Here is a 23,700-nt window from a genome sequence, read left to right as displayed (position 1 = left end):
CTGTAACCTGACTGGCCTGGCAGCCGTAGAGGGGGCTCGTAAAGCGCACTCCCGGGTGGGTCGTGAAGGCGTGGCTTTGGGCTCTGTGTGTGCTCTCGGCCCCTCCCTCTGTGGAGCAGTTACCCTGCTCTGCTCGCTGGTCTGGTCACTGGGAACTGAGCAGCTTTGCCTGGGCGTGTTCTTCTGCCGTGAGGTTTCTACCCTGGAGCCAGTCGATGGGCCTGGAGCCTCTGAAACTGTGAGTGAATAAACCATCTCCTTGAAGTTGTGGGTGTCTGGTGTTCAGTCCCAGCCATGCGGAAGCTGCCCCATCCAGTGACGCACAGTTGAGATTAGGCATTTAAAAATCATGAGCACCGGGCCTTCCAACTTCTCTGTCCCTCAAAGTGGCTCGCCTGGATTTCTGTTTACACAGTAGCAGTGAATTTGGATGAGACTGAATTCTTGTTCAGAAGTCATACAGTGTCACTTCCTTTAAGTGGTTCGTATTCTGGGATTACCTGAAGCTAATTTCAATTTAATAAAAGTGTCATATGTGACAGTAGCTGTGCTATGCTTAGAGATACTTTCTACTACTCTCTAGAAAGAAAAGAAAAGTCTTTGTTAAACCAAGTCACCAGGCTAATGTGAATCAAGTAAACTGCTGTTGGTTGTTGTGGCCATTGTCAAGGTACCAACATGGTTTTTGTTAATTTGGATTTGATCAAAGAATGGAAACTTTCCATAGACGTTGCCTTGTACCAGTAGGTTATGGGAGCGATCATCTCCAAAAACCTACCAGCATTTTCCATTTCTAATTCAAACCTTGAGCATAGTAAACTGGAGCCGCAGTAAAATGGGATGACATTTTCTGGCCTTCTAAATAATCAGTGTAAGTAATCATCTCTTTCCAAAGCAGTGTTTTGGGTTTTATGTTAGAGGTACGTTTTCAAAAGGAAAAATCTTGGAAAAGCTTTGTGCAGTAAATTGTATGCAGTGCTCATCTTTTCTATCTAGAAAGTAATAGAAAGTATCTCTAAGCATAGCACAGCTACTGTTACATGTGACACTTTTAGCAAATTGAAATTAGCTTCAGGTAATCCCAGAATATGAACCATTTAAAGGTAGTTCAGTTAAAGAACGGTATTTTAAGTACATTAAAAATAACAGAAAAACTGCACCCAGAATCAGAGTTGAAAGGACCTGAGTAAGTTTCAACCTTTAAAATACTTTGTAACGTAGTCCATCAGCGTTTAACATCTGCAGTTACTGTTGTTGGATAGATGCAAGTGCTAGAAAACAGCAAGAAAGGTTTTTAGATTGAGATTTAATTCTCTTACCACAAAATATACTGTCTTAAATTACACAATTCATTAGTGTTTTAGTATAATCAAAATTTGTGCAACCATCACCAATGTCCAATTCTGCAACATCTGTAAAACCCTGAAGAGAAATCCGTTAGCAGTCACTTCCTATTATTCTATTCCTCTTAGCCTCTGGCAACCACTGATCAACCCTGTTGCTATAAATTTGTCTGCTCTTAATATGAATGGGATATGTAACTTGATATGTGGATTCCTGCGTGTAGCTTCCTTAGTGACTTTTCATAATGTCATATTCTGAAAATTTGCATTGTACATTCAGGTAAACATTGTTATCACTCAAAGAATGTGCATATCCCCTTAATTTGAGTTTCCGAAACACAATAAACAGTTGTTTTCTCAAATACTGATGGAATAAGAATTTTGAAGTTATTATCATTCAGAGGTTCAATCAAAAGTGGAATCTGGGATACAGTGGCCTGGATTCAGCTGTGCTGGTGTTGGCAGGCCTTTGTGGTCTCTATAAATAAAATGATTAATCTGGTTGTTTAGTTAAATTTTCATGTTGATTGTCTGAATGTTCATGGTGGCAGCTTTTATCATTTTTCTTTTCCAATTCTCCTCTCACGAATTCCTATCAACCATTTGCAAAGAGGCACATACTAATGTTTCTTACATTGGAAGGAAAGGAAAGGCAGTAAAATTAATGCAAGAAATGTTACCGGTAGAGCAGTCTCTTGCTGACTTTCAGGTGTCACTCTGAGGGGACACCTGCATCACTGCTCCGTGGTGACACTCAGCTGATGACATCATGAGTTCCAGTTGGCCTTTTCAGCAGTATCTAGCAAAAAGTTAGGTCAGAGGAAGCCTAGTGTCAGTTCCTATTCTCAGGGCAGCAGTGCGTCCCTTGGTATGTGGAACATTCCCAAAGAAGAGAGGTGGGAAGGGAGGAGAAGCAAGTTGAAGCAACGAAAACTGCTCACGGAACATACCTTATCCACAGGTTACTGCTGAGCTGCCTCGGGCATCTCCAGTCAGACACCCACTGGCTGATGTGGCGCTGCTCTAAGTTGGCACAAGTAGCCCAAGTTTGTAGAGACTGAATATTGATAGCCAACCTTATAAAATGGTCTATCAGTGTCACCAGAAGGTCGGGTGGGTTTGCCTTTCGGGTCTTTTTCTCTTTTCCTTGCTGGTTTGTACTCTTGTACCCTTCCTAAGCTAGCTATGTAAATTAGAAGGTACTAATTCTATGATGGTATTTGTGTTTTATCAAAGATTGGAAAAAATCTTGGGTTCAATAGTACGTACATATGTACACACGAGTGGCTCTTTGCATTCCTAGATTCAACCAACCATGGATTGAGGGTATTTGAAAATACTTGCTTCTCTGATGAACAAATGCACGCTGTTTTCCTCATCATTTGCTAAACAATATTTATAACACATATTGACATAGCATTTACATTATCTTATGTACTGTAAATTATCTAGAGATGATTTAAAGTATATAGGAGTATATGTGCAAGTTACATGAAGCTAAAATGCTATTTTGTATAAAAGACTTGAACATGTGCAGATGTCAGTGTTTGTAGGAGGTCTAGAAACTAATACTCCTTGCATAAGTAAGGGCAGTACGTTTCTACATGTGTAAGCATATAAACACATGGAAACTCTAGCCATATAGATGAAGAGTTTTGGGGAAACCAGGGAGAGACATAGTATGTATTTCAACTTCTATATGCCTTGGTTTGCCTATGACTTTACCTAGCGAGCCTACTGCTAAGACCATGATCATGTTATAAATGTCAGTAAATACTAATTAATATTGTTCTTACAGTTTAGACAGGCCTCATTTTAAGGCTCTGTGCTCCAAACATGGTGTCTTAGTTACTTTTCTCTCATTGCTGAGACAAAATACCCGATGTCAGAATTGAGGCAGAAAAGGGTGTTTTTTAGCTCACAGTTTGTGGAGGTTTCAGTCCATACTCGGCTGGCTCCAAGGCAGAGTGGCATATGGCAGAGGGCAACAGTTCGTGGCAGCAGAAAAAAGCTGTTTTAAAGAGCTTAACTGCCATTCTGTTTCCCTTCGTAGTATTTGAAAATTTTGTCCATGATACAGGACAGCTCCTTAAACACTGAGATTCTCACCCTTAATTTTAAATTCTGAACATAGTGTTTACTTTTTCAATTCTCCAACACTCTAGCCCTTTTGAAAATGTTTTTTCTCCACAGCATTCAGTAGACCCTTGACACTTTCTTTATAACAACACAATTTTCTCTCTGCTTCAGTGAAATAGCTTGTCTCCTACTATCCCCTTCCTGGCTCTCCTGCTCCTCCTACCATGCACGTTCCTGGCCTTCCTGCAAGTTACCTTTCGTTTCTTCTTGTGGAGTCTTTCACCATCAACCTTTATGGCTTGAGTCACTGTCTCGGTGTACTAATATATTTTTTCAAATTAAGCGCTTTGGCCTAGATTGTTTTATAACTTAGACTAACTTTACTTTTGGGACTTTGAGGTGGATGACTAGTCTATGAAGTTCTTACATTTCATTTATAGAGGAGGTCTTAGCTGGTCTGGTAATTAACACCTCTCCTTCTTATAGGTTTTCACTGTTGCCACAGTAATCTGGATAAAATCATTTGTGACACTAGACCTTCCTTGTAACATGAAGTCCAGACTTTTTATTCTGCCAATAAACTTCTATGTTTCACAGTAATAAAACTATTCTTTTAAGCATATGTTGTGGTTTGTATCTGGATGACCCTGCAAGGCCTCACGTCATTGGGGGTGGGCTTTTTGGAGGCGGCTGAATCTAGACTTTGTGATTGGTTCATTGTCTAGTGTTGGGGTCTGGGGAGTGAGTGCTACACCCATGTTATGGCAGGTAACTTGCATAAAATATAAAGGAGGAAAAGAGGCTTGCTCCACCCTTTTGCTTTTGTTGCCTTTGCTCTCTTTCACTGCCATGAACTGTTGCCCCTCTGTCACACGACCCTGCCTTGGAGCCAGCTGATTATGGACTGAAACCTCCATAAACTGTGAGCTAAATAAACCTTTCCTTCCTTAACTTTGGGAGTTGGGTATTTTTCTCAACAATGAGAGAGAAGTAATGAAGACTGCATATGTCCTGCTCTTTCTTCCTTATGTGGAAAATATCAATTAAATCCAAATCAGAGGAGCCACTCATACTCTTCGTCTGTGTTACGCAGCTGCTCTTGCTTTCTAATGTACTGGGTTGCCTGCTTCTTAATATTTTTATGAACTCTCAGTTGCAAAAGGCATTTGATCCACTAAGCTTTCTCTGAAAACTATGGTAAACTCTGTGACAGTGTGTAGTATTAGCAGAGTGTATCACTTGTGACTTCGTTCTGTACTCAAACTTACTTGTTTTATTTTCTTTGCTTCACTATAGGAGTCTTGAGGTAGCATATCCAATTTGCCTGTTTCCCCCTAATAGAAGAGCTTATTGTAATATGTATGTACGTAACAAATTTTATTGAACTATTTGAAATAGTAGCTGATACCTGCGTAGCCCACTTCTTCTTGTACTCTTCTATCCTTGCAAATCTAGGCTTTCATACGCTATAATTTGTTAATGATGTGAAGAGTTCCCTTGATTAATTTTTATAGTAGCATTGTGATAGAGATGAGGTCTGTCAGGTTTTATTCTGTCTGAAGATTTTTATTTCATCTTGATTTCTGAAGGACTTTCTTGAGTGTAAAATTGTAGGCTAATATTTTTTCAACATTTAAAAAATCTTGCACCGTTGTGTTTTGGCCTCTGTTTTTAAATGAGTTATCAGTTATCATTTTGCTCATTTTCCTTCTTTATGCTGTGTGCTTTTTTGGGCTACTCTTGAGGTTTTTTTCAACACTTTGATAATGATATAGCTAGGTACGGTTCTACTTATGTTTATTATTCTTACGACTTGATGAAGTACTTTATCTGCACTTTTATGTCTTTCATCAGTTCTTGACTAAAATCTCTTCAAACTTGTGCTTTTCTAAAAAGGTAACTGATGATCCTTGTGACAGTTACTTTGAATTTTTGCCTGCTAAGTTATATGCTCCTATTTCTTTAGAACCAGCTTAGGAGATTTAATTTATTCATTTGATTAGGCTGTGTTTCTGTGTTTCTTTGTATACCTTGTTCTCTTTTTGTAGGACTATAGCATTTGCAAAAAATCAGTCACTGAATTTTTGCGGTCTGGTTTTATACAGAAAGGACTTTGTCAGGTGCTGAATGTTGCATCTTGCTTTGTAGACCATGAGCTATGGCCTGTCTCCTTCCCAGACACTACTGTAAGATAATTTTTAAAAATGCTTTGTTGACATTAGCATAATCACACCTAAAAAAGCATCTGCTGAAAAGGTTAGTTTTGCCTTTCTCCTGTGTGTGTGTGTGTGTGTGTGTGTATGTGTGTGTGTGTTTATTCCAAACTCCTGTTTCTTAAAACCTTTTCTGTACTTAATGCATTTTTGTACTTTCCACTTTAGGTGGTTAAGGCCTTATGTCTGTAGGTTTTTTAATTTAATGAGATTTAAGAGCTCTAGCAGCCAAAAGCCTAATAAATACTGCAGAAAATCCTGAAAAGTTTTTTGGAAGAGTAACTACTTAAGTGGCTAGCATCACGAAACCTTTTGTATGGCATAATCACAGTTTTTGAAGTGCCAGGAGGCAGAACACTTGTTAAATCCATCCATGCTAAGGAAAGATGCTAAAGAAAGAGCTTAAGTTTCACGGAAGTTAGTAAAGCTTAGTCTAAAAGAAGAATGACATTCAGGTACTACGTGCATAGTGCGTAGAATTGTGTCAGGGTCTTTTCCAAACTGCAACAGCTCTTTGAAGCTAATATGACTTAGTTTTTCTGACACAGGTTGGAGGAGTTGGCTCAAGTCAAGATCATAGTTTTCATTTTGTGGAAGTCTGAAAATCATTGCCTAGGTTTTAGGCGAGTGAATACACAATCTTACAAGACATGGAGAGCTCAGAGTGCAACTCCTAGTTCCAAAAGTAGAGTGTAGAGTCCATTTGTGAATGATTAGTCATTTAGCAAAGCTGACGGTGGCTCCCTTAAAATAATTGCAGATACAATTCTTATTTCCATAGAAGCTGCTTATGGGTCTTGTTTATGTTCATCATGGACAGAAATATTCTGAAATTGCCTCTTTCCTCCCTTCTCTTGGTCCCTGAGTGGTGATAAAGGGAACATAGTCTTCTCAGAGAGCAGCAACTCTCTGGCTCATGGTCTGCCTGATTACTAGTACCGCTCATTTCTGCCAAGGAAGGATAAACTAGTTTTCTCAAAAGATAAATAAGCCATTTTAACATATGATGCACAATATCAGTTGCTGCAACTTCTGGTTATATAAATGTTATACCCTTATAGTTGAAATGGTAATTCTTTAACTAAGGGGTTCACAACCACTGTCGACATCTACGTGAACATACTGGGCTATGGACCTGCAGCAGGATGCAAGCAGTGGGCACGCTGGGAAGCCTTCCTCTGTATTTACAGCTGGTCCCCATCATTCCCATCACCTGCCTGAGTTCTGCCTCCTGTAAGATCCTGGTGCCATTACAGAGATTCTCGTAGGAGCAGGAGCACTATGCATGCCATGGACCTAGGTGATCTTACGAGAATAATAATAGAAGTAAACCTCACAAAAGTGTCATAATAATACAGATAAAGGGCACTGTATATGTAATTCATTTGAATAATCCTAAAACCACCCTCCTCCCTTCCTGTGGAAAAATTGTCTTCCATGAAACTGATCCCTGGTGTCAAAAAGGATAGGTATATAGACCTGCTGGACTGTATTCTGATTCACAGGACTTTAACTCTGTGATATTTGTGTCTTTAAGTCAGAGTAATAATAAGGAGAATGTTTCTTATTTTTCTTTGGATCATGAGCTCGTTAGAATTTTGCTTTGAGTTGCTTTGCTTTGGAACAGGAGCTAGACAGCCATGTCATGGATAAATAATCCGAGTATATCAATGATGCTGCTCATTGCACATGTTTAGCTTTATAGCAGAACTTTGACATTAAATTTCTTATGCAGCGTTTAAATTTTCTCTCACATTTTTGCCATAAAATAAACTTAACTGTTATAGAATATCTTTGTAATCATCTGCCATTGGCAATTTGCAGTGGATAAATCTTCTGTTTTCCTAGAAGTTAATAAATACAAGTAAGAATTTTTCTTCCTTTGAGGATTTTGAAAGTAAGTCGAGCCCAGTTTACATCCTATGTAGAAGTCCCAGGAAAAATCCGCCCATATATTCCAGGCAAGATTTCAGATGCAGTGCATGAGTCAGTAGGGCACTGAACTGTGTTCTCTCTTCCCCTCTGGCACAGAGTATTAACACTCCTGCATGTGTCTCCACAGTAAAACCAACCGTCATTGATGTCGACATCTACGTGAACAGCATTGGGCCTGTGTCCTCGATCAACATGGTAAGAAGCTGTTTTACCTCCTACTGCGATGGCTGTCGCCGCCGTTCTTGCTGCTGTTGTCCGTGTGGATTTCTGCCCGAGAGTCGGCCTGCGGGTTTAAAGCGCGCAGTTCGCTTCTTACACCTATAGCATTTGTTGGTAGTTGAAGTGGTGAAGTGGTCTTAAAAGTGAAGAGGTAACGTTTGTGACAGCACAGTGAGAAATTCCTTTGATGATTAAGAACTGTCCTGACCCCATCTTCTCCTCACAGGTGTTTATAGCATACAGGTTTTTCAGGTGGGATCATGTGCAGTTGTGCAGTCATTGACTTTCCTTGACCTTGTTACTAGGGATGCGAGTCAATGACAGCTTGTTACTTTATAGTTCCTTTTTTTTTCAAAATCCAAGAAATCTGCTTTTTAGTGTTTCTTAGGAAAGGATTCCAGATGGTCCAGCTTCTACTTTTGTCTTCTGTTTGAACTCTGAGGGTAAACCCACTGTGACTTTATTTCAGGAGAAATATAGGATCAAATTTTTGCTTTCCCTGAGTAGAGTGTTTCTACAGGCTTAAAAGCTATTTAAGTTTAAGAGCTATTTTAGTGAGGAAGACTTTGTTCCCATGGGCAGGTGCTTTGCTCCCAGGCGAGGGTTGGTGTGTTTGTATGTCATAGAACGGGAGCCTCCAGTCCCAGGCTGCAGGCCATGGCGTGTCTCCCTGTGAGGAGCGATTCCCAGGATTCCCCAGCAAGGGGTGTCACGAGGGCCGCTCCCACTCCAGGGGCCTTCCCTGCTCTCACTGCTGTATTTCACATGTGAATTTCGGGGATGTGTGAGAACAAGTATGGAACTGCCAAAAGTGCTAACTTGTGTGTCCTCTTTTCAGTGTTCTGTGGATGGAAATATCCCCTCCAAAATTAGTAGCAAAATCAATTCTTTTCACTGCCAGACTTAAAAAAAAAAATTCTTTCTTTTCTTTCAATGGTATGAGAATTTCATGTAGGGGTAAAAGATATTTATAGATGACTCTCTTAAAAACAACCATCTCGAGGGTGAGGATATCTCACCACAGCCGTAGAACATGTACTTGGCATGTGCAACTCCGTGGGTTGAGTGGCCCCAAAACCACCAACAACAGAAAACCCACAATCTTCATGCTGTTCATACTCTAGTATTCAAAGGTGAAATGAATAGAAGAGAATAATGTGCATTTGTATATCCAGGGCTTTTGTTGGACTCCTGAAACTTGTAGACCCTGTTTGTGATCAGTACTAAGGCTAGTTACTGGATCGTTGGGAAATTCTAGGTGGGAGTCACAGGGGCAGTGGAGGGTGCTCAGGAAGAGGCAGCCAGCCACTGGGGATAAGGACTAGGCCAGGTACCTTCTTGGGGAGGCTCTGGGTGGAGAACAGACTCTTCCAGTGAGGCCGTCTCAGTCCGGGCTGACTCAGAGCAGAGTGCTCTGGGTGGGAAGTGTGCAAGGCTCCCTCGGTGAGAAGCAAGGGGCAGTATGTGTGATTAGATTGGTAGATAAGGAGAGTTGGGCTATGGAGTCATTGGACGGGGTAGGTGGTACACTGCAAAGTATCGTGGGCTTACATGGCCCCGGCCTTGAAGCCGTGGTGGAGATTTGAGCTTTGTCCTTAGCTTTGTTTGGCACAGATCCTGGCCTCTGAGGAGTATGAACACCACCGCTGTTGACATAGACGCAGATATGTGATGAGATTAGTACAAATCCCAGGAGATCTCAGGTCAACCCTTCTTTCCCCATGTAAATTTAAAAAAAATCACCATCAGCAAGTACATGTTGACTGTGACGGTTAACTGTAACCTGACTGGCCTGGCAGCCGTAGAGGGGGCTCGTAAAGCGCACTCCCGGGTGGGTCGTGAAGGCGTGGCTTTGGGCTCTGTGTGTGCTCCCGGCCCCTCCCTCTGTGGAGCTGTTACCCTGCTCTGCTCGCTGGTCACCGGGAACTGAGCAGCTTTGCCTGGGCGTGTTCTTCTGCCGTGAGGTTTCTACCCTGGAGCCAGTTGATGGGCCTGGAGCCTCTGAAACTGAGAGTGAATAAACCATCTCCTTTAAGTTGCTGGTGTTTGGTGTTCGGTCCCAGCCATGCGGAAGCTGCCCCATCCAGTTACGCACAGTTGAGATTAGGCATTTAAAAATCACAAACACTGGGCTTTGCCACTAATGACATGGAATGAGTTTAATCCAATGTCCTGCGGTGCATTGCAAGCCCTTCAGCACCAGAAAATAATCTTGGGGCTTCAGTAGCATATGCATCTGAAGGCAGATACAGGAAGTCATCAGTGCAGGTTTTTTAACAGAGATTGGAACATGAAGGTTTCACTTAAACCCTTTACTTTAAAAAAATTCCTTAAATGTACTGAAACTCCGCTTAGTTCCGGTGTTTTACTTCCTAGACTGTGTCTCTATGATGCTGAGAAGGTGGACCACTCAGCATGCTTGCCTATTACAAAACTAAAGTAACTCTTTGGGGAACAGCAGATAAGCTGAACCATAGCAACTTCTTCACTCTGAAGAGTGACATATAGTGAATTCTCATCAGAACTGAATGTCTAGGTCATTCCTGTATCTAATTTCATGAGGAAAAGAAAATATACTACTCCTCTACTTCAGCTTAGTGAAACATAGGGAGTATGCAGGGGTTTATTTTGAAAAGTAAACACATTTAATATGTAATTCCTATGCTCCTTATGGGTGACTCTGTCTCTCTCTGCTCATCACGAAACATGCGTCACTGCGTGTCAGACACTGTGCTGTTGGAAGCTGAGACAAGATGAATTGCGCTGTCCCCGTCTGGTGAAGCAGGTCCGTGAGTGCGTCAGATGCCTCTGCAGTGCTCAGGGCTGCACAGGGCTTTCTAGCCCCCACAGGGAGGGTCGAGGGGGACCTTTTAGGGGTCCACAAAGGCTGCGGAGGCTCAGGCCTCCGTCCTGCTGTTAAAGGCCGAGAGTGTCTTACCTTTGCACTCCGCACACTCCGCCAGGAAGTCAGAACGAGAGACGGCTTCTCAGTGCTGGGCGCTTCACATAGAGCTGCTGTATTTGTGAGGCCAATGACACAGTTTTAAGGAATGGAAATTGTTGAAAGTGAAACTTGGGCCTTAAAGCAACAGAAAACAATTTGAAGTAGAGAACTGACTGTAAATGGGGATTGGGATTGAATCAGTATGAAAAACAAAGAAAAGAGAATGGAAGAGCATGAATAAATGCGTAAAGAATATATTACAGGCACAAGCACCTTTTAGAGATGAGGTTTCATGAAGTGATTTTTATTGGGTTTTGACCATAAAGCTAATGTCTCATGAGATTATGTTTCCCCCAAATAGCCGATTAACAATCAATAAATTAGGGAAGCCAGTGACCCTCTCCTCTTGTTCCTTCTCCATTGTGGCTTTTTATTGGCAACATTAATTCTGAAGATTCAGCTTTAGACCTTCTTGCTAAATGAAAATGGAGTTGCATTTCAACCCATTGCAACATAGATCAATTTTGTTTTGTTTTCTTCCGTGCCTTACGGTAGTTCTAGTTACTGAGGAGGTTAGGCATGGGCTGGGCCTGAGAGAATATTCATTTACAGAGAGCTTTCCTACCAGCCTCTGCTCGTGTCTTCATGACGTACCTAAGTGTGCAGAGTTCCCCATAGACTTCCTCCATGGATTGCTTCAGGGTGGCAAAACTGCATGCAGGGAGCTCATAACTTTGTTCCTGAAATCATTCACTTTAAATAGTCTTTGGGGAAGGAAAGAAGAAAAATAATGCTCTAATACTAATTCGGTGCTGTCAACCTCATCTAATCTTTATGAGATCCTAATGGAGACTATATTAGGTGTTGCTCTTATCTATGCCAAGTTAGCTGAATCTTACTGAGACCCCAGAGTGAAGATTCTTATATGACCCCTTCTCGTGGTGGCGCACTGGGCCTCCCAGTTTATCTGGCGTATGGCAGCTGTGTGCACCAGTTACTGCTCTAGCTAAGCACTTGAAATGGGAAGGCTCAGCGTGAGTCTAGTGTTAGGATTCCTTTTCATTAACAATTCAATGAATTAATAGATTTCATTTGATGAGTTTTAAAATGGGGGCAGAAAGTACAGAGAATTTTTATCCACCTTTCCTTCTCTGTACACGTGGCATGTGCGCGCGCACACACGTTCCCCTTTTATTAGCATCTTTGCATTAATGTGGTATATTTGTTATGATCAATAAACTTGTCTTTACACAGCATTACCGTGAAAATTCATAGTTTACATTGGAATTCTTTCTTGGTGTTATGGATTCTGTGTATTTGACAAATATAAAAGGTCATGAGATACTGTGAATGGGAAAGAAACGACTCAAAAAGAAGGAACAGCTGGGATGGGGGAAAGGAGAAAAGAAAGAAAGAAGGGAAATATATATACACACACACACACACACACACACAAGATAGCTGAGTTAATTGTACTACCAATTTCTACTGATTGATAGAAAGGAACAGTTAATATCTAATTGATCAATTTTGCATGCCTATATCTAGTAATCAGAACAGCTACTTGGAAGATAACAGTGTGCAATAAATATCCTGTCTTGGTTACTTTTCTCTCATTGCTGGGACTAAATACCTGACACCCAAAATTAAAGAAGGAAAGGTTTATTTCACTCACAGTTTGTGAAGGTTTCAGTCCATATTTGCCTGACTCCAAGGCAGAGGGCAACAGTTCATGGCAGCGGAAAACAGCAGAAGCAGCAAGAGCAAAAAGGGAGGATCACAAAGAGCAAGTCTCTTTCCCTCCCTTATACTGTATGCAGGTTGCCCACCGCAGGGCGGGTGTAGCACTTGCACCCACAGTCCCAGCGTTGGACCATGAATCAATCCAAAATCTAGAAACCTGCCCCATGATGACATGAGGCTTTGGGGGGACATCTAGACACAAACCGTAACACACCCATTGTTAATTTCCTATCATCTTATTTTGAAATTCTGTATCATTTTTATTGTTTTTTAAAATTCTCTTTAAAATGATAAAAGGATGTGTGTCCACCATCGTAGTATCATATGATGTGGTTCCTCTGCCCTAAAAGCCCTCTGTGCTCCATGTGTTCATCCTTTCCTCTCTTCTTCCTGGGTAACTACTGATCCTTTTACTCTTTGCATGGTTTTACCTTTTCCAGATTATCATAACTTTAAAATCAAGCAGTGTATAGATCTTTCTGCCCGACCTCTTTTGTTCTCAGAAGTACCTGTATAAATTCATCTAAAGAAATCTAAGACACGTAGTGCGTGAGCAGGACGGGACTAAAATGTGTGCTGCCCAGAAATCAGTGAGCACTCAGATGAGTAAGAGCGGCAGGCAGAACTGCACCAGGGTGTGCCTCGTTGCATGCTTTATAACCTGAAGACTTACAGCGCATGGAATGTTGTGCAGCAGCAGGGGTATAGGGGGAAGCACGAGTTCTACCAACCTCATGCCTGTTTCATCCCTGTATTGCTGAAGCTGTGAGAGGTGATGTTGCTAGGGTTTGGATCTAAAATGTCCTCCTAAATGCTCATGTGTGTGGAAAGTGACTGGACCACAGATGTGCCATTTCCCTCAGTGGACTTGTCCATTGAGGAGTCCAGAGGCTAACTGTGCGGCTAAGGCGTGAGACCTGGTTGGAAGTGGTCATTGGAGCCGTGACCTGGAAGGGTGGATATTCTTGCCCCCGACTCCTCCCTTCCCTGTCTGCAGCCAGCTGATCGTGGAGAGAGGCCATGAGCCAAAATAGACCTGTCCTCCTTCAAGTTGTGGGTGTCGGGTATCTTTGTCCCAGTGATGAGAAAGTGACTTAGAAAGATGTCAAGCATCCGTGTCCCGGTTAAAGCCTGGAGAACTGTGGAATGTAAGCTTCATTCCAGAAAGGCTGACAACTTCTGGAGGAAATCTGTTGCTTCGTAAAACTTTTCCGAGGGCATCTAGGTTCAGGAAAACCCAGCCTTGTTTTGGTTGTCTTTGCATTTTTTCTGCCTAAGGTGCATAGCAGCCTTAGTGTCTATATTTTGATGCCTTACATCAGTGTTTGAAAAACGTTGTTCATTATTTCTTTTCTTTTTGATGGACATATAATAATTGTATACATGCATGAGGTACAGTGTGGTGGTAGATTCATGTGTGCATTGTGTAATTATCAAATAAGGGCAACCAGTGACCTTAAACGTTTGTGGTGAGAACATTTGTAATAGTCAGTATATGGAATCAGCTTCAGTTAGCCTGAGTGTCGATCAGTGAATGAAGAAATGAGAAAATATGGTACATCTGCACAACAGAATAGTGTTCAGCACAAAACGGATGAAACCCAGTCATCTGCAGCAACGTGAATCTGGTGGACCTGATGTTAAGTGGAGTAGGCCAGGAACAGAAAGGCACATACCACCTGACTTTGCTGTTAGTGCCATTTTGAAAGGTTAATCCTTTTTACTAGCACGTTTGCAGCACATAAGGATTACAGTTATTGTGGAGGGTTGCTACATGCTTGCAATATATCTTAATTCTTTCTTCTCCCTTTATTTTTTATCTCCTACCTTTTTCCTTCTGCCCTACTCCTTCCAGCTGTTGCTCCCCTTCCCATTTGTAAAAGCTGTGTTTATCATTTTTTCTTCTCTTTCCTGGCTCTCCATATATGTATATATTAGTTTCTCATATAAGAAATTACGCAGTACTTAAGCTTGTATGTCTGACTTAATTTCGCTGGACATTGCGGTCTCAGGTTGTACCATTTACATATGAATGGCTCAAGTTTGTCTTTCTTTCTTTCTTTATGGCAGAGTAAGTAAACCATTGTGTACAAATACTGCATTTTCTTTGTCTGTTCATCTCTTGATGGGTATATGGGCTGTTTCCAAAATTTAGCTGTTATGACCTGAGCTACTGTCAACATGGGTCTACATGTATTCGCTCCATAAGGAAGATAGGAAAAGTTGATTTTGTAGAATACCAGTTGCCAGAGGCTGTGAGGAGAGAGGAAGGAGGAGGGTAGTAGCTGACTAATGGGTCCAGTACTACAGGTAGGTAAGAAGACTAAGTCCTTGTTTTTTGCTGCACAGTAGGGTGAAAACAGAAGCACCACATTGTACATTTCAGAATAGCTGGATGAGGTTGATTTCGAATGTTCTCACTGCAGAGAAATGGCTATTATTTCTTATATAGCTTCCATACCATTTTCTCTCTTGTTCTGGGACTCCAGTCCCATGAAAGTTATACGTCTCTCCCCTGTCTCCTTTTTAAGATGAGATATAAAAAGATTTAATTCTAAATATGAAAGGAAGTAAATGAGGGCAAGAGCAAAACCCAGATAAATTCTACTGGGAGATCTTTGGCTCCAAGAACTTCCCTAACCACTTTTAGATCACTGAAGATGAAAGCTTTCTGGAGCCCGTTGTTTCCAGCTTTTCCCTAAGAATAATGGTGCTTTGAAGGACATGAAAAGAAGTTATTTATTATTTCTTCTAGAAATATTTATATTAAAGAAATGTAACACTTGCCTTTTTTCAGTTGTCCAAGAGGATTGTCTAATGATAAATTACATATATTCTTTTTTACATTTTAATTTCGAGACAGTCTTCCTAACCTGCTCAGACTGGACTTGAAATCTTCTGTCTCAGCCCCAAGTAGCAGGGATTATAGACATGCACCACCATGCGTGGTTAGTTTTAATGTTCTTTTTTTTTATATTTTCTGGTTTTTTGAGTCTTTTTTGTAAGTACTGGGGATTGAACCCAGGGCCATGGCACTGAACTACATCTACTATCTTTTCTCTCTTTTTTTTCTGTCTTTTATTTTGAGACAGCTTTCACTAATTTGCCCAGGCTGGGGTTCAGATTTGTGGTTCTCCTGCCACAGCCTCCTGGATGGAGCGCTGGATTACAGTATGCATCACCCTGCCTGTCTGTGCTTGCGATACATGAAAAAAGAATAATACCTTCACACACAGCTTATATGTTCAAGACATGGTTCATCGCCAAAAGGAAAACACTGTCTATGCCAAAAACAGTATCAGTAATAATTATGATAATGACAATAATACTTTACATGTTACTCCATAAATCAGTGGAGTATGCTGGAGGGACCACACAAAGAATGTATGTGTGATCTCTGCAACATAATAATAATCTTTAAGAAAGAAGACCACGTTGGAAGGCTTTCTGAACCTGAGATCCTGTTAGTCTGTAGCAGGAGCATCTTTGACTATGAGCCTTGGATCAAGGCTGAAGCGTCTTTTGGGTCATTTTTCTACTTCTAGAAGAATGTAGTCCAGAGGCCTGACGTTCCTGTCAGATGAGTGAAATACCATCTTTACTCTTTGCCCCTCCCATGCATGCCTTGGAGGATGTTTTTATTATGAACATAGATACACTCTGCATACACATGCCCTTTGCCAGGTCTTCCAGATGCAGTTTCATTGTTCATAGACAGTTCTTGCTCTAATAGTATCAGCTGACGCTTATCCAGTGCTTCTCTTTGTGTTAGCTTTCCATCACTGGAAAAAAAACACCTGCAATAAGTCAATGTAAAGGAGCAAAGGTTTATTTTGGTTCGTGTCTCAGAGGTGTTAGTCCATGGTCCCTTGGAATTTGGGCCTGTGGCTGCAGTACACTTCATGGCGGAAGTGCATGCTAGAGGAATTCTGTACACCTCATGATCGGCCAAAAGCATAGAGAGGAAAAGGCCAAGATCCCAATATCCTTTTCAAGGACATCACCTCAAAACCTTTCTCCTGTTAGGCCCCATTCCCAAAAGTTCCCACCATCTCTCTATAACACCACAGGTTGGACCCAAGCCTTGGACATAAGGTCTTTCAGGGGTATTAAAGATCCAGACTGTAACACAGGATTTGAAGAAGGTCATTCTGACTTTAAATGTATGAGGCCATGGCAGTAATCACCCAAGCTTACAACAAATGGAGTTTAGGCTTAAGATGTTCATGCCATAGTCCAAAGATCATCTATCTTGACAATGATAGGACCGTGGCTCTTAATTTTTGATCTCTAAAAGAACAAGGGAATTAGTATATTCTCCACTAATGGGTATGACTTAAATGAGAAACATACGAATTTTACACTTATATTGTACCTGCCCTTCTGCTTATTTTCTTGCTATCTTGGGACTTGTTATCTTGTGATATAGAATGTCCTTCAAGATGCTACCTGCTAAGATGGACAGCCATGTATACTATCTGAGTGGACATTAATTTTTCAGAAGTCTAAGAACACAGAAATATCTGTAATAATAAAACAGAAGACCTTTGTTAACAGTTATCCTTCAAGTGTATGAACACCTTATTGTTCTTCGTATCTTCAACTTTTCCACTTCAGTTTGGTATGTCACAGCTCATTCGTCACGCCAGCAGCTGTATTATACGCCTCTGGAAAGAACAGCTGTGTTGCGTAAAGAGACTTTTTTCTCGAGGTGGACCAGTTGGGACAGGACTTCCTGTTGAAATGTGTGTAGACTTTCTTCCCTCTCCGGCTTGCAGAGGCCGGCTTGCAGAGGCAAACTCAAACGTGGTTTGGTCTGACCAGAGTGCACAGCAGCAGCGGGAACGGCCAAGGAAGCTCAGGTGTTCTATGCCGAGGCCTTGCTGAGGGGCTGAGGCGCTGTGACACGGGCCTGAGGATGACGGGTCGCATGCCCTTTTGGAGGAATCTCTGGTAGCAAAGTTGAAGGTGAAAGTGGGGGTGGCAAGAGACACACTAGGAGTTGTGAAATTCCTGGGGGAGAGTAGGTGAGCTGTACGTCGGAGCAGTGGTAGTGAACTTTAGAGGAGGGTGTGGACTTGAGAAATATGGCTGCCAAGACGTGAATGCATGTAGACATTAAGAATGGGAGAAGTCAAGGGTGACTCACATCCTAGCAGTGTCTAGTAATCCAGTGAATATTACTAAGCCCTCACTATGTATCACGTGGTGAATCAGGTAGTGGTGACACAGGACCGAATGGAACACAAAAGGTCAGAGCGTTTATGATACTTCAGCTCTTGTGGAGTAAGAGAGCCAAAAACATGCACGATATTACATCGAACTGGGAGTGTTTCCAGGGAAAAGTTAAACATGTGGCTGTGAATGCACCATAAAGCTTTCCTTATGGGATTTGGGGAAGGGAGGAGAGGGCAGGGAACCTTCCTGAAAATTCGTATGTGTCAGAACACACAAGGACTTTATAAACCAGGGGATGTGCTTTGCATTTTATTCTCGGATCAGGAGGAAACCCAGAGAAGGTGTTAAACAGGCAGTTTGTGTAATGTACTTTACTTTTAAAGTAACACTGCACTGTGACTATGCAAAGGACTGAAAGACCAGCCTGGCCCCCAGCTCCCGGAAGGCAGCAGACTGTATCTGTGAATCCTGTGGATGGAGCCTTTTATAGGTTGGATTCTCTCTCCCCACCCCCAGTTCATCTGTTGCAGTCATATTCTTCCGTGTCTTAGAATGTAACTTTGTCTAGAAATAGGGTTGTTACAGATATAATTAGTTAAGATGAGGTCATACTGGATAGAGTGGGCTTTCACTCAATGTGACCAGTGTCCTTGTGGAAGAGAGCACTCCAGACAGATATGCCCGGGGGGAGGGAGGGGAAGGACACCAGGTGAGCGTAGGAGAAGGTCCTGAGGAGATGCATCTAAGAGGCAGGGAAACCAAAGCTGGCCTGCAAATTGCCGGCCCCTGGAGAGAGGCCTGGGCGGGTTCTTCCTCACAGCGCACATAATCTCTGCCAGCCTCCGAAACAGTGCATTAATGAACTTCTACTGACTGAGCCAGTGTGTGAGTGTGTGTGTGGTTTTTTTGTTGTGGTTTTGGTTTGTTTTGTACCGGGAATAGAACTCATGACCTCATGCTTGCCAGACAGGCACTGTGCCGCTGAGCTACATCGCCGGCCCAGTGTCTGGTGTTTATTAGAGCAGTCCTGGTACTAATAGCCCTTGTCACGTATTTGCAAGATCTGCAGTTCTAGAGGCGGCTGCTGCATCGTGCATGGTACTGCCTCACTGCTGGGCCGGGAGGCTGGAGCTGCCTCCCTCAGTCCCTTCTCAGGACCCAGGGTCGAAGCTGGGCTTTGATTAGCAGGTGCCATGGAGCAGGTGTGGCATCCCTATTTGTGGGGCTGCTTGGCAGGTTCTGAGCTCTCCCAGTCTAATTTCAGAACTGCCTCAGATCAGTTCAGGGTGTTAGGACAAAATGCCTCAGATTAGGAAATGCAGAGGTAGCGAAACTGCGTACCTTACAGTTCTGGAGTCCCAGGTCAAGGAGCTGGCGACCGAGCGTCCGGTGATGAGCTGCTTCCGCCTCCAACCCAGTGCCTTCCACGTGACCTTATATGGCAGGAAAGGAAAAGCAACTCTGTCCACCTTTACGGTGGGGACAGTAACCTCAGGCAGGAGGGGAGTGGCCTCATGACTTTGTCACTTCCTCAAGGACCGCGCCTCTTACCACAGTCCTACTGAGTATTGGTTCTACTCTGTGAATACTGGAGCGACACCAACACTCAGACCCCTGCAGACTCTGAGTTGGGGACTATGGTTGCACTTTATAATTAGAAGCCTAAGGTCTGCCTGCAGAGTCAGCTGAAGTAGGACTTGACACCAGGGCCTGAGCCTGCTGCTAGCTCGCCCAGAAGTATGGATGATGACTCGAGGAAGGCCCACCGAGACACAGAGCTGTTCACCCGCTCTGTCCCTCTCTGGGGTGTGGGTTGCAGGGGTGACAAGGTGAGGTACTAGGCACCCCTGTGGTGAAGAGGGGCTCCTGGAGAAGGCAGGGCGGCTGTGCGCCGTCCCCCCCACAGGAGGGAGCTCCTGGTGTTAACTCCGCACCCTGCTTCATCCTTATCGTGAGATCTTCAGGAATCGCGTGTCCTCCATATCATGATAAGCAGCACGCATTACAGCACCCCTGAATTGTTGTGGTGGGGTGCAAAGGACACCCCCATTTTGTCATAATCACTGCTTTTAGATCTGTCTCTTCCACGGAATTCCATGTCCTCCAAGGCCTAGGTTTGTGTTTCTCAGTCCTCAGTCTGCACAGATGTGTGACTCAAAACTGGCTTTCCGGAATGGGGTGGAAGGAGTGGAGCATCCGGAGAAGAGGGGCAGCTTTACAGCATGAAGTGGGGTGCTGCCTACCCAGGGTGTAAGGCGGAGGGCAGGAGCATCGCCAGCTTTCGCTCTAACGCGTCCTGGCCTCCGAACAACGCCAGGCACAGAGCAGTACACGCATGCGTTGTTATCCTCTGAGTTTAGCTCTGAGAGGCCCAGACTCAGACTGCCGTTTGGTCTTGGCACCTCTAGTACCAGCCGCTGCCTGTTCAAGGCCGGGCATGTGTCCACAGTAAAAACTGGTAAATAGGCGCGTGTGCGCACAGGTGCCCTCCTCACTGTGCAGGCTGGAATGGGATGAACACTGCACATAGGAAAACAAAAGGAAGTGTATTCATCTGGGGTTCTGTCTTCACGCATTGAATCCATTCAGGCTGCTAGAATGTTTTAAGTTCCTGGAAATGATTCCACAGTTCAGCACATGTCGGTTAAATACATTCCCCACCCCACCGCCCCCCGCCTTTAGCTATGACTAAAGATTATTTTCTCCTTAAGCATCTGATATCTTGGCATTTTGGTGTATAAGTGATCGCAAATATAATTTCAAATTAATGATTATAGAAGTAATTTATATTGGGTAGCTAGGAATTTTCCACAGTAAACAGAAGCCATCCAGCATAAGTAATGGTTATTTGCTCAGGGGTTTATTCTGAATTCTGGCATCTTGTGGCAGGGTCTTATCACTCCTCTCAATGATGTTTGGCCAAGCACAGAATCCTTGCTACACTGAGGACAGACGTGGGAGCTCAGCTGTGGGGTTTTCCTGACCCAGAAGCAATGGGAGTCTTCCGCCAAGAGAGAAACATAGGGAGGGCGGATGGCCAGACAGCCCGGCAGCCACTGCCTTGCCGGCCAGCGCCATGAAGTGGCCTCTGGTCCCTACCTCCTCCTCAGCAGTCATGTGTAAGGGACCATGCAACAGGAAGCTGAACCCAGTGACTGGAGTTCTGTAGAAGAAGCAGGTGTTATGGAGATGTCCAAAAGAGCCTCGAGCGGCACCAACACACCAAATCTGCTTTCTAGCCCAACTTACCTTAGATACAGTGCTTAGTAACAAGCACACAACTGTCGGGGAAGCATGGAGTATTCTTATGTCAGCTTTTTGTAGACGTAAGGAGGAAAAGTACATTCTCAGTGTCTGTTTTAAATTATGTACCAGGTCTTACAGGGTGGGTTGTCCTCGCATTCCCCTTTGGGAGCCCCTCCTGGTAAGGCACTGGTGGTTCAAAATGTCATGAAATATGATAGTAAAGCCCATTGGACCTGTTTAGCCACTTGTGTATTTATCTTCCTAGGAAATTCTTCCTTGCAGAGACACTCCCTCCTTCTTTATGCCTCTGCAGTCTTCACGCTGTTCCCGTGGTTCTCCTTCCCTTGTCCTTGCCAGTTTTGCTTTGACCATACGTTGGCCCCACTGCTCACATCTCCACACCTACAGTTGTCTCACAGCTCAAGATGGCAGAGCAGGGCTGGCCCAGGAAGATGAGGTGCTTGTCCTGGCAGGAGCCATCCAGAGGACTCATTTGCATTTGTTGCGCTTTCCACCACTGAACCGTCCTTAAAGTTCTGCTAGGAGACAGAGCTGGACAGATCTACTGCCTTGGCCGTGAAGGCAGGAAGCTCTACCTTTGCTACCATAAGGCAGAGCTGACTGCTGCAGGGTGACTTGAGGGTGTTTGAGGAAACTGAGGTGCTGGGGTGGGCCTGGGGGTTGCTGGAGAGAAGAAACATACGCCTGTTGTAGCATCTCTCCCCTCTTCTAAGGAGACTGTCCTGTGACTTCGTGAGTATGTAACACAAAAGGGAGATGTGATTTCCTCATACCGAAGAAACTCCTTCAAAATTTCCTACTGACAATTAATTTTGCCAATGATTTGCAATCACTCACCTTTGTTTTATGGCTCTCTCATCAGCCGCAACCTTCCCTTTCATAATACTGCTGTCTAAAGATAGATTCCTCCTTGGAAGTAGACAAGGAAATGAAAATGAATTGGGAGTTATCCGAGAAAGCATTAAGATACTGTTTTTCTTTATTGTCTTCAAAGTTACAAGTTAGAAATCTTAAGAAAGACATTTGAACAAGAAAAGCAATTAAGGTTTAAGTATTGAAAAGGAATTTACATGAGCTAAAACAGTGCCCATAGGAAGTCAATTCCCCTTTCTTCTTCTGAAATTGTTTTGAGTAACTTTTCTGATGAATTTGACCAGCAAGACCGTTTCTGTGAGGAGTGGGCTCTTACATTCTCTTTAAGGTGGTCTGGTGGATGACACTTCAGACTTCCCTCCCAAGTTCTCCCAGTATTGAATATTCAGGCAGCACATTCAGGCTGTATTTATTGAACCTCCCTTTACCCCTGCCCACTGGCAAAGTTGAATAGGCTAAAACTACTGGCAAAAAAGAAAGATATAATGCATGCCATTCATAAGACTTCTGAGTTAAAACATATTGTAATTTTGGGACTGGAACTGTAGCTCAGCGGTAGAGCACTTGCTTAGCATGTGTGAGGTCCTAGGTTCAATCTCCATCATGAAAAAGAAAGAAATTGGAAAACTGTATAATTTTAGCATCTTTTGAGTTTTTGCCTGTGTGCCTTTTAATCTAAACCCTTTTCAACCTAAGCTGTCCACTTGATTTCTACCTTCTTTCTAGATCTTCTGCATATGTGCCTTTTAACCTAAACCTTTTTCAACCTAAGCTATCCACTTGATTTCTACCTTCTTTCTAGATCTTCTGCATATGTGCCTTTTAACCTAAACCTTTTTCAACCTAAGCTATCCACTTGATTTCTACCTTCTTTCTAGATCTTCTGTACCTAACTAGGAAATGTCTCTTCTTTCATAAATTAACTGAGTATCACAATTCACTTAAGTAAACTTTCTTTTCTGAGTTTTCTTATTATTAACATTGTTATTTACTAGAATAACTGATCCAAACAAACAACATCATGGGTATATACAGCTTAGCTTTCCATCACTATAACAAAATACCTGACAAATTTCACTTAAAGAAGCTGTAATGGTTGATACAGTGTGTCAACTTGAGAAATCTAGAAGCTAAACTCAGTCAGGAGGCAGTTCTACATTCTGCGATGTGGAGGACATGCACTTACCACTCTTGTATATTGTTCATTGTGTCAACTTCAGAAGTTTAGAAGTTTAACTGAGTGACTCAGCAGGAAGCCCGAGCCCTCACTTTGTAAACATCCTGAGCCTGTGCAAGAGGAGGGCACAGAGATGGTGTGGGTGGGCAGCCTGTGTACAGTGTAAGGGAGGAAAAGAGGCTTATTCCCCACCTTTTGCTCTTGCTGCTTTTGCTGTCTTTTGCAGCCTTAAAGTGTTGCCCCTGTGCCATGAAGCCTGCCTTGGAGCCATGGGTTTCAGAATCTGCACAGCGTACTTGGAACTTTGTCTCTTGGCTAGTGCTGCACCTTGATGCCCAGGTCTTTTTCTGGATAGCTCTTGTGGCCCTCTAGTCCTAAGTCAGACACTATCTTGAGAGAGCTTTCTCATCAGTTTAAGCTGAGCTGGGGCCTCATCCCAGTATGGCCATGAAGCCTTGTGAAGACCTGTTCTAGACACCATGTATCAGTGTCCTCTTACTGTTTGGAGGCTTTGTGGCGTGCTAGATTGGGTAGGAAGCTACTCAGGGCAAAGCCCCTCTACTGCTTTGCCAGTCAGTGGCTCAATGACTGGCCTTAGGCAATTGTCCTATAACTACATTTTGTTCCAACTGAACCTACCTAACTTGCTTATGCTCCTTTATCTCTCTGCAAGCTCTTCCCCACCTGGTAAACTTATTCCCATCCTTCTAGTCTAATTCTAATAGCCAT

At 43.0% G+C, this 23,700-nt stretch overlaps 1 protein-coding gene across 2 annotated transcripts in view; it reads left to right on the top strand.

Moving 5' to 3' along the window:
* The window catches only part of Gabrg3 (gamma-aminobutyric acid (GABA) A receptor, gamma 3), a gene marked incomplete at its 5' end in the record, with an annotated part of 533,703 nt that overhangs the window by 26,857 nt on the left and 483,146 nt on the right, over positions 1 to 23,700 (top strand). For both annotated transcript variants that reach the window (XM_013507696.1, XM_013507695.1), the window contains 1 exon segment: positions 7,698 to 7,765. In XM_013507696.1, coding sequence (XP_013363150.1) covers positions 7,698 to 7,765 — 68 coding nt within the window.

The sequence above is a fragment of the Chinchilla lanigera genome, unplaced genomic scaffold (assembly GCF_000276665.1).
Source record: "Chinchilla lanigera isolate Chin_1 unplaced genomic scaffold, ChiLan1.0 scaffold00132, whole genome shotgun sequence".
Taxonomy (NCBI): domain Eukaryota; kingdom Metazoa; phylum Chordata; class Mammalia; order Rodentia; family Chinchillidae; genus Chinchilla; species Chinchilla lanigera.
Note: the sequence above shows the minus strand (reverse complement) of the source record. Positions and strands in the feature narration are given on the sequence as shown.